Raw genomic sequence first — 12,113 nt, forward strand, 5'->3', positions numbered from 1 at the left:
TACCTCAACATGGTCCACGCGGCTCGCGGAGACCTCGGGAATCCATTGCTCTTGGGCTCCGGTGGCAATGGGGAGTGGCAGGCAGCCCAAGCTCCTTTGTGAGGGATCCGCTGCTTCCCGTTCTCCCGGTGAGGATGGGCTGGCAGTGGGGAGGGCTGAGGGCTCCCAGGCTGCTGTGGGCTGCGCTGACGGATGACCCCGTTGCTCCTAATTATGCACGGAGTTGAGCGAAAACAAAGTCAAATGAGCCATAAGAAAGAGCGATACCCTGCCCCACCCCCAGTCCAGCTCCCAGGAAAGAGAAATTCTCAAGTCTTCTAGCTTTTGTGTTTCTGGTATTTGCCACCATATTTTTAAGTGACATTATTATTCTGCTATTTCCTAATTTCTTTTCAATTTTAGACCTTATCATATTGGCTTCCTACTACAGACTAGGAATCAGTGCTCCTTACATGGTTACCTCTTTTCAGCCCTCTCCCCACCCTCACTTCTCCCCTCATCCTTCCAATACATCTATCTTAAAATTTGGGGTTGAAGTGGTAATCAGTATTTACATTATTATGAGCTTGTAAAATATTGTTCATGGCTGAGCAATTGTAATCCAAGTACATTGGTTTACAATTTTTTCTTTCTTAAATCCTCTGAGATACAATTCGTAACCGTTAAATTGGCAAAAATGTAAAAGTCTGGTACTACCAGGTGAAGGTGAGAATGTAGAACGAGGGAGATTCTCATACAGGGCTGCAGCTGTTACCAAGAGCAATGTCTCAGCTATCATACAGAGAAAATAAGTCTATCCTTCATCCTAGCAACTCCACTTCTATGTTATGCCCTAGAGAAATCTCATCCATGTGCACAAGGACACACACACGAAAGATTTCATTTCAGCATAGTTCATAATAGAAAAAATATGGAAACAATCCAAATTTAAAATCCAGAAGAATGGATAAATTGTAGTATATCAGTTAAAATGAATGAACTTGGCGGGCCGCGGTGGCTCAGCGGGCAAAGTGCTTGCCTGCCATGCCGGAGGACCTCGGTTCGATTCCCGGCCCCAGCCCATGTAAAAAACAAACAAACAAACAAAATACAATAAAACAAGAAAATGTTTAAAGATGTTTCCCTTTCTTCCTCCCTTCCTTCCTTCCATCCTTCCTTCCTTCTCTCTGTCTTTCCTTCCCTTCCTCCCTCTCTCTTTAAAAAAAAAAAAAAAAAAAAAAATGAATGAACTAAAGCTACATGTCTCAACATCAATGTATCCCCCAAATCTAATGTTAAATGGAAAAAAAGGAAGTGATACAATTTATATAAAGTTTGAAAGTATGCAAAGAATGCTATTTGATATTCTAAAACAAACTTAGAAATTAAAAGCCCTCAGTTAAAGGTCATGGATACCTATAGTGAGAGAGGGAGGAGACCAGGATCAGGGAGTGTTCTTTTCTACACATTAGGAATTACATCCTAATTTAAAAAAAAAAAGGAAAAACATAACTTTCAAGAGCTGCTCTTTCATTGAAAATATTTCCTCTTAAAGGTGATGTCAAATAAAAGAAGTCTACCTCTAGTCAGATGGCCAATCACAGAATTTAGGAATAAATGCTCTTAATATAGGAATATGCTTCCAACATTTGTTTCTGTTACTGTTTCTTTCCTTCTGCCTGAATTAGGCAAACTCTATCTCATAGGGCTGCTATGGGTATTAAATGACTTAATACTTTTAAATGGTGAGACACGGCACGATACCTGGCACACAGGCAGCACTCAAGCAAAATTAACTGCTACTGGTCAGCTCTATGTCATATGCTCCTTTGCATCCCATAATTTTCCTTCATAGTGCTCTTTACAAATGTAATCAGTTATCCATATGATAACTTATGCAATGTCTTATGTATGTCCTAATAGCCCATACACTCTTTGGAGGTAGGAACCTTAACTGTCTTATTCTTGGAGAGACACAGAAAACATATGTTGAATAGATGGATAAAAGGGATCAAGGGATGAATGAATGTTTCCACTTATGCAGACTGTTGGATATGAGAGCTAAAAGTGTTTAAAAAAGCACAGAAAATTAGTTATGGAACTTCTAAGCTACATATCAGCAGTATTATTCCTTCCACAGAACTTCTGGCAGTTTATTATGAGGAAGGTCAAGGAAGATTACTCAAGGAAGAAATGACCAATTATCCCCTTTGAAAAAAGTCTGACTTGACAGTGAGAGGATGAAAAGGAGAGGAAGGAGTGTAGGCAACAGTGGACTAGAGAGTCACAAGATCACAGAAACATGATGTCAACAATGAAACTAAAATAGCTCTCCATTGAACCAAATGAGAGTGTTTGCAGTCAGTTGTCACATCCATCTGCTGTGAGAGAGGCAAGGCAGAATGAAGTTGGAAAACAGACACAAGGTGGATTCCAGAAGAAAGTAGGATGTGAGAGATTTACAGGCCACTCTCTAAAAGGTAAGACTGGCAATGCAATTACTTCCATGAGTTAAGAAGAGAGAGAAAAGGCATTCTCATATAAGCCAAAGGGGGCTCCTCAGGCTTGTTGCTTTCTGGGCACTGTTGGATATTTAGTGTAAAATACTGAAGATGAGCTTGCCTTTTTGCAAGCCTGTGAGATTTACAGAGAGCCCACAGAGCCTAAACTCTATTTAAGTTTTCTCCAAGGATCACCTGCCCAGGCAGGAAGATGATCAAAATTTCATAACTCATTCCAGCTTGTTACCATTTAATAATGCTGCACTTATCTTTATGTCAAGAAGACAAAGACAGGAAATGGGGGGGGGGGAGAAGGAATTTTTTTTAAACTTAAAATTCTTCATCTGAAAAGGTAGGAGATAAATCAGCCACTTTTTAAAAAAAGTGTTAATCATCACCAAGCATCGTGAACTTGGGAATCTGTTTACCTGCACTTGGGAATCTGTTTGCCTGCCCTTTTGATTTTGTCATTACTTAAGGATTTGGGGAGGCAGGCACCTATTGGAATTTCACAAAGGGCCAGTCTAAACCATGAGGGACTACCTACATGTCCTTTTCAAAATAGCACACAAGTTTATTCAGATGCCCATTTTTATTTAAAAGCTTTAAGGGGTATTCATTTTATCCTGTGTGTTATAGATGATAAGAATGGCTAGGGCATATTAAAAGTTCAGACACATTCTATAATTAACACTTATTTGATTCCAAGCAATCTGTTGAAAACTGTTACCATTCAAAACACTTCTCATGAATGAAGATGCAACCAAAACAAGCAAACAACATAAACTTGGCATTAATATAGACTCTTTCTAATTCCAAATTTGGGGTTCACAAAGCAGCTTCACAGTCATCATTGATTTAATAAAAGGTTGAAGAGTTTGAACATATAAAATAAAGTTATGTTAATGAAATAAAGCTTGTTTATTATATTAGGATCCAAGATAACGATTACATTTAAGAAAGCGTTATACTTCTAATTTCTAAGTACCTCTTCTATGTACATGCTGTGCTTGATATCAAAACTTTAAAATGACTTACGATTTATCTTGCTTGTCGGAGAGGGAAAAAAGATCATAAACCAAGCACACTCCAAACACCGTGATGCCTGTCTCCTTCACCAGCATTGCACAGGTTCCCAGAAACAAACTGAGTAACAGGAAGAAAGGAGAAGCTGTAGGAGGGAAACATTCCCCAACGCAACATCGATCCAAACTCCTGAAAAATAAGTTGAAGATTCTTTTAATCTAAGAATGAGCATAGGACATGAAGAAATAGCAGCTCTTAAGGATAAGATCTAATATCCATTTCATTTTACTCTGAGTAATTAAGTAGGAAGAAAAGATTTCTGCAAGAATGTTCATCATGAAACGATTTAAAATTGCTAAGATGAATAAAAATAGATATCCGACAATAGAGAATTCAGCGCCTAAATTATGGTATATGTCAACAAATGAACACTAAAAGCCATTTAAAGTGCTGCCATAGAGATACGTTAAGTGATATGGAACAGTGTTGAAGTGAATATATTTTCAGTTAATAATGCAGGTGACTAAACAATATGCACAATAAGAGAACATGGGTTTGTAACAAGGTGTCCTTGGTTCAAACCACAGTTCTGCAGTTAACATACAGTATAATATGAAGCAAGTTACTTTGCCTCAGTCCCCTCGTGTATGGAATAGGATCAAAGAGTTGATGGGACGATCATATGACATGCTGAATGTTCATCATTATTATTTTAGTGAAAATGTCTTTATATGCTTTTATACACAAGTGAAGAAGTCAATACGTGTGTGTGTGTATGTGTATATATATATATATATTCCACACACTAAACTTGTATCAGCATTTCTCTCTGTGATGAAAATACAGATGTTTTCACTTTTTTCTTTTCTGTTGGCTAATCTACATTTCATATTTATCTTCCATAAGCTTGTATTAGGTAAAATATATTTTTTCTCAGTATACATTCCAACAGGGATTTTAAACATTCTGTAGTGTTATAAAGTTTATTTTTCACCTTATAAAATAGAACCAGCCCTAACCAAGGAGGCTGCTGTTCGCTTCAGCAGATGTCACACCCATTTGTTCCTACTTCTTTGAAGTAACGGCTAATATTTCTGCATTTGTGATATCTTACCCTTATTTTGTCTTAGAACAATAACATGAGGTTATATGCAAAATTTTCAGTAGATATGCATGTTTCTAAGGAACTGACCCATAGCTTAAATTTCTAAAAGTGAGAATGGCATGCACAACAGAAACCTGTAATAATGTGGCTCCTTATCACATAGACATGGGGATATGTTAATCATATTCCAAAAATATAGCAACCACAATTGAAAAGCCTGAGAGAACAAGTTTAAATGTAAGTCAAGTACTAATCTTATCTTAACATCATACTAAATAGGAAATAATTAGTTGCTGTATTCAAGTTTAAATTTTTGAAATTTTCATACATAAAATAGAGCAGAAGACAGAGTCAGGGGTAGGAACCTGGCACCATACTAAGAAACAGCTCCTCTCTTAAATAAAATAAAACTTCCCTCAAAAACCTAACCCATCTTAAGACTTAATTCATTAAATTCTTGATCCAAAGTCTAAATTGGGCTATAACAGGGTTTCTCAATTTTGGCACCATGGTATTTTGGGTTGGATATTTTTTGTTGTTGTGGGGGGCTGCCCTGTGCATTGCAGGATTTAGCAGCATCCCTGGTCTCCAATAGCACTGCCTCAGTTGTGACAACCAAAATATTCTCCAAATATTGCCAAATGTTCCTGGGAGGAAAAGGGCAATTTCACCCCCAAATGAGAACCCTGGTTTAGAACAATGTTTCTCAAATAGTCACCGAGTGTGTAGGCTCATAGCATGAGGATGCATGTCAATGAACTGATACAAAGATCAAGGTTGACACAGCCTCAGCTGGGCATCCCTTCAGGAAATAAAGCACCATGACTCATCCACCTCCTTTTCTGGTCCATACTCTGAACAATCTACTCCTACTCTTATTCTTGGTTTTTTGTTTGTTTGTCTGTTTTGTGCATGGTCCAGAACTCGAATCCGTGTCTCCCACATGGAAGGCCTCATTCTTGTTTTTGGTTTTTTATTTTATTTATTTTATTTTTTTAAATTTATTTATTGAAGAGACTGTTCTGTCCCAGGTGACTCATTCTTGTTTTAACCACCTTTTTCCCTGTGTAGATAGTTCATAACTCAGGTGAGCATCTGATCACTTTGTGGGGAGGGGGGTAGGATAAGGTAAAATAATGGAAAAATGTTTTATTGCTTTTCAGTTTCCCAAAGAAAGGAATTCCTTATTCTGGTGAAAGGATATGTAAATTGGAAGAACGCAGTTGAGAAATACTCCTTTCAATTCAATCTTGTCATTTTAATATAGAGAGGTAAACTGAATGAAGATCAAAACAAAAAGGGGACATTAAATAAATCATGGACAAATAGGAGAAAGGACTGTACCCAATCTGTTTTGGCTCAGAGCTAAGATTCCAAATTCCATACTCGGGCAGAAACTAAAAGTAAGAAGAGTCAAGAAGTGAGAGCGTGGCTTCTGAGCACTGGGAGTGCAGCCCTTTCATAAGGTTATGATATGGTTTAAAATGAGGCTGGCATAGATAGCACTCCAGCATAGGGTTAAACAGAGGGTTTGGTGTCCTTTCTCCCAGGAAGGTCACTGAGCCTTTCAATGTTAAGAAACCACTCCCCTCCTCTCAGGCAGATGCCCATAGTCTACACACATGGCGGAGATTCCCAGGGGTGCAACGTAGTGAAATCACAGGGAAGGACACTGGCATTTAGACATACCTATTGTAGGAGAGAAAGGCCAACAGAAACAGCAGACATGCTAACACATCAGCTCTGCCAACAATTCCAGCCACCTACATGTAAAAACAAACAAATTCAGACTCAGAATAGTACTTTCAGAAAATCATTACTGATTTCTTTTAGATGAATGGAAGTTACAGTCAGGTAGAAAACATGTTCTTTTTCAAATTCTCATATGACTAACCACCTCTAATGATTATATATATTTTTTCCTGAAATAACTTCAAACTTACAGAACACATGCAAAATAGTATACAGCCCATATAGAAAACTCCAACATACCCCTCACTCAGATATACAGATCCCCCAACTCTTAACACTTCACTGTATTTTCCATTCTATCTATCAATCCATCTGTCTATTTTCTAAATATTTGAGAGTAAGCTGTGTACAGCATGTCCTTTGAACACTTAATGCTTCCTTGTACATTTCCCAAGAACAAGTATTCACTCTTATAACCACCTTTACTGAAGGATAAAAGAGAAAGGAATAGGCATGATTTTCATGCTTAACTTCTTTTTTAATCTTTCTTTTAAAAAGGTCAATTCACAGAATCAAAGTTTATGCATATATTGATTTTTTTAAAAAAATTTTTTGATCAGCGATTGAGTATCAGACACTGTGCTGGTCTTTGGGGCACCAGAGGGCTAATGGACCAGAAAATGTTTAAATTTTTCTAGAGAACTAGGAAAAATAAGCTGAGGAATAAATAATTCTAACAATGGGAATGAATTTGAACTCATGATTGCTGTGCAGGGGGGTGTGGGAGCATGTCTTACCTCTGTTTGAAAGTGCCTAAAAGTAAGTTACCCCAGTAACACAGAACCACCCTAGCACTAACCACAAGCCATTTCCCCACTAAAGAGAATGTGTGCTTCTTAGAAAAGTGGCTGATGTAGGGCTGAGTTTGGGGAGATAAAAAAGAAGCTTGAATCATATTCTTATGTCAGAAAGCAAGAAATGGCTCAAAAATTGATGGGTATATGTCAAAGACCAAATTTGAGACTATTCAAACATCAAAATAAATAAGGACAGCAATGAATTGTAAACCACAGAAAAACAGAAAATCAAGAGCCTATACTGATAATAAATATATAGATGAATGCATATATGTATGAATACATATGTACCTGCATGCATACATACTAGCTCTTCCTTACATTTAAAAGCCAGATAATGAATGTGGGGAGAGTAGTGGAGTTGAAAAATAACTATTTTGCATCCACTAGGGTAAAGACCGGAGACTGAATAAAAAACATCAAGAAAAAGCAATGGATGCTAAATGCAGGATATAAAGTTTGATGATGCACAGTGTATTTGCTTGGTTCCACGGTATCTCCTCACCAATTATTAATAGCTGGCAAAATAAAGAGAATAATTATACTATGGAGAAATTAGGTTATACTGGATTACACCTTGATTGGATAATCAAAATTAATATCACCAATAAAGTACAGACAGATAATGGCATGCCTCTTCATGTGATACCCTAGATACGCATCATCATTTATGTAGTATGCTGGCCAGGGACATATAACCCGAATATAATCATGAGAAACTATCAGACAAATCCAAGATGAGGAACACTCTATAAAAATACATTAAAAATACACATTTGTATATTGATAAAATAGAATTATATATCAATATTTTAAAGTTAAACACATTATTATATTTTAATATATTCTAAATTATATTATATCATGGTTTAATGATTATATTATAATTCATTTTAATTTAATATATCATGATGTATTATATATAACAGTTGTTATATATTATAAATATATAATTGCATATGATGCATGTTTGTGCATCATATATTTATATTACATTATTGTTGTTACAAATTTCAACATAAGACTCTCTATATAAATTATATATATGTAATAAATTATATAGCATGTATATGATATAATGCATGTTATATGTTACAATAAACATATTAACAACATTTTATATATTATAAACCCTAATATAAATTGTTAAATTATTTTCAATCTAACAGTTATATTATAGAAAGATAATGAAAGATTGGCAACTGCTCCCAACTAAAGGGCACTAAAAGGGACAAAAGAAAAATGATGATAAATGTCCTTGTCTAGGAAATATAAAACTAAATTATTAAGATGTAAAGGTACATGAATGCAGCCTACTCTCAAATGTTTCAGGGAATGAATAATATTCTTATATATTGAGAGAGCAATAGAGAAGAATGCAAAAACAAATGTGTCAAATTGTTAAAAATTGGTGAATCTGGACAGAATGTAAGGCCATCCTCTATATTAGCCTTGCAGCCAATTTTTGTTTGAAATTATTTCAGAAAATATGTTATTTCAGAGGGAGACTGAAATGGGAGGGGGGGACAGATGGCCCTTTTAATCTTTTTTAATCTTTGTATTGTTTCACTACTTAACATGTGTATACAATTCTTTTGTAAGCATTTAAAATCCAAGAAATAAAACTGTAAAGGAAAAAAATGAGGTGTGGTTCAAAGAATGCATTAAAGTAAAGGTCACATTTGAACTGAATCTTCAAGATGAGGAGTTTACAAGAGAAATGAACAGAGTTGACATTTCAGACAGAGAAAATAGCAGAAGACTTGGAGCCCATCGTTGTTAGAGAATCAATTAACAACTAAGAGCAGAAAATAATTTTCTGGGAAATGTACCTATAAATATCCTCATAGAAGGAACATGCTTTGCAGTCAATAAAGGAGAGGAAATAAAACATACATGGAACTAAAGCATTCAAGGTTTTAGTTCAAGATTCGCCACTTGTCATCTGAGTGTCTATGTGCAAATTGTTTCCTAAACTCTTGAAGACTTGGTTTTGTGATAATTGTGATTAACAAGATGATATATCTAAAGTACCTTGCTCAGTAAACATCTGTTGCCTTTTCTCCTTTTCCTTTCAGATCACTGGCATTGGTTTCCTGTAGAAATCATCTTTTTACTTTATGGTATACATGGATGATATTTTAAGTCAACTGTATTATATAATCTAATACATCTATTAGTTAAAAATATAAATAAAAATTTGATTACATGCTTGCATATGGATTGAGATCAAGTCATATAGAGAGAAAAATTCTATTCCAACCTGCGACAAGAAAACCTGGACACGGCCACAGGAATTTCACTGGCAGTACAGAGCTGAAAGCTGCTCCCTAATGTGGCTGCTTGGTCCACACACTATTCTCATTGATCTGTTAATCTAGAGAGAACTAAAGTACCAAATCAGGAAAACAGCATGATTTAGGGAGTTAGGCAGTGCTAGTGTAACAAGTGTGTTTAGTTCACGTGTGAAACCCAAATAGATCTGTCCAGTCTATGCAACTGCCTCCTTGAGCATTAAGCTCAATACTGCCTGCAATATCTTCTGAAGGTTAAATGGAGAGCCTAGCTCACTATCAACAAAGTCTCTGGATTAAAGCTAAGCATCTGGGCCTGGAGGGACACTCATCACAGCACAAGTGGATGTGTCTAACTCAAACAACAGCAAGACTGCAAGCTGATACTGGGTGTAGCAAGTTGGAATGAGACAATCACAAGCTAGGCAAGCATAGCTAATGTGTTAAAGGCACCCTGTAGCCCTACTTCTCACATTTCAACTAGTTAGTGTTTCTGGGAAGCAGCAGCAGCAGCAAAATGTGCCAACTGGATGTGCCCAGATATAAAAAATGCAGCATCCCTTGGAGCAGAAGCTCTGAGTGCGTGTTGAAATGTTAGTGCTAACATTGACAGATGCTACTGCCAGTTCTAAACCACCAAGAATTCACTGAACACCTACTTTATATCCCTGTTGAGCCAGCATCTTAGGTGATGGAGGTTAGACTTCTAAAAATGAAGTGCTTACCATCAACTACTCTGTGTCTATCCCATCTAGACACACACTGTGATTTAATTAGTCAATTACTGCATTTTATTCCAGTCGGCAAGCTTTTTCCAAGCATCTCCTATTTGTCAGGTACTGTGCCAGCTGGAGGGATACAATCTGCCACAAAGAATTTAAATTCTAGTGGGAGTCAAAAAAGGATATTAAATACGAAACAGAGCACTACATGCATCAGAAAGAGAAGAAATAATTGACGCAAAAGAACAGAAGGGATGAATTTCGACCAGAGGATCTGGGAAGTCTTCACAGAAGGGCTGGCCTGAAAACTGAGACTTAAGATAGAGAAAGAGGATTTCAGGAAGCTCAAGACAGAGGAACTGGATACTAGGACAGAAAAGGAACAAAAAGTACATTCCAGGCAGAGGAAACAACAGGGACGGAAAAAGAAAGGCCTAATAATACATGGGTGTGTTTAGAAGGGGATGCATAAAGTGATGAGCGTATAGAATGAATGGGATGAAGGAACCAAAGACGGAATGTTCAGTTGGACAGGGTAGGTTGAATTGAACAGTTCTGGGAAAGACAGAAGGACTTGGTCAATTCATGATAAGGGAGTATGGCAGAAGAGAGGTAGACAGTGAGAAAAAATACATGCAAATGTCTCAAACTGCAGGCATCCATAACCTAGGAAGTAGATGTAACCTAAGAACTGTAGCCTCTAATAAATATTCAAACACTGGAAAAACTGGGTGAACATGATAACATAGCAAGGTTAACAGCACTACACAGAATCACATGCGGAAGTTGCTAATGTAAGGACTTAATTTGCTCCCAGACCTTACTATTTCCTGAAATACCACTCACAGGATTTGTATAAAGTATGTTACATGTATAAACTTGCTAATATTTATTTTATCTGCAAGAATAACTCCATTAGCCTCAAACAAGGCCATGAACACTTAACACATGGTAACAACTACAAACCAGACTGATTAATTAGACTGTGACCCTTTGCTCATCTACATGTTCCTGTTTCCAGTTCTGGAAACATCAACCCTAACCTTCACCTCTGCGTGTCAGCATTCCCTTGCTCTTGTTTTCAACTGGAACTAAGTGGATGCCTTAGAACCAGCAACATCTCTCTGTTGACTATTAAGTTTTAATTCTCACAAGACAATAATTATTTTCTCTGTTTTCTCAATTTCTCAACCAACTTCTCTCATAGAAAACATACACATTTCTTGAGAAATATACTGCCAGAAAGAAGGTCCCTCCAAGAATCAGAAAGATTGTGAATTACTGATTATATATGTAGAATGGAATGATCACATGTTAATGTTTTAGCTCGTCTGTTGTTAATTTTTTTAATTAATATATAAATAAAAAAAAAAAGAAAAGATGTAATGGAGAGGCTGGAGGGAACTGCCTGAAAATGTAGAGCTGTGTTTCAGTAGCCATGTTTCTTGATGATGATTGAATAATGATATAGCTTTCACGATGTGACTGTGTGATTGTGAAAACCTTGTGTCTGATGCTCCTTTTATCTACCTTGTCAACAGACAAGTAGAACATATGGAATAAAAATAAATAACGGGGGATCAAATGTTAAAATAAATTTAGTTTGAAATGCTGGTGATTGGTAAAGGTGAGGGGTAAGGGGTATGGTATGTAATCTTTTTTTTTCTGTTTTCGTTTTATTTCTTTTTCTGTTGTCTTTTTATTTCTTTTTCTGAATTGATGCAAATGTTCTAAGAAATGATGAATATGCAACTATGTGATGATATTGTGGATTACTGATTATATATGTAAACGGAATGATCACATGTTAATGTTTTAGTTTGTTTGTTGTTAATTTTTTAAAAATTAATAAATAAAAAAAGAATCAGAAAGCTCTAAAAGGTATTGGTCGATTTTATTCATCACTGCACCCCCGCACTGAGCGCACTATTGGTATA

The 12,113-nt window shown here is 36.3% G+C and overlaps 1 protein-coding gene across 4 annotated transcripts in view; it reads right to left on the reverse strand.

Annotated features, from left to right (window-relative positions):
* Positions 1 to 12,113, reverse strand: part of TMTC1 (transmembrane O-mannosyltransferase targeting cadherins 1) — a 284,735-nt gene that overhangs the window by 253,161 nt on the left and 19,461 nt on the right. For all 4 annotated transcript variants that reach the window (XM_077170430.1, XM_077170429.1, XM_077170433.1 and 1 more), the window contains exons 3-5: positions 6,301 to 6,374; positions 3,519 to 3,695; positions 4 to 207 (exon numbers count right to left, since the gene is read on the reverse strand). In XM_077170430.1, the coding sequence (XP_077026545.1) occupies positions 4 to 207; positions 3,519 to 3,695; positions 6,301 to 6,374 (455 nt within the window). The remainder of the gene's footprint in view (positions 1 to 3; positions 208 to 3,518; positions 3,696 to 6,300; positions 6,375 to 12,113) is intronic.

The sequence above is a fragment of the Tamandua tetradactyla genome, chromosome 7, assembly GCF_023851605.1.
Source record: "Tamandua tetradactyla isolate mTamTet1 chromosome 7, mTamTet1.pri, whole genome shotgun sequence".
NCBI lineage: Eukaryota > Metazoa > Chordata > Mammalia > Pilosa > Myrmecophagidae > Tamandua > Tamandua tetradactyla.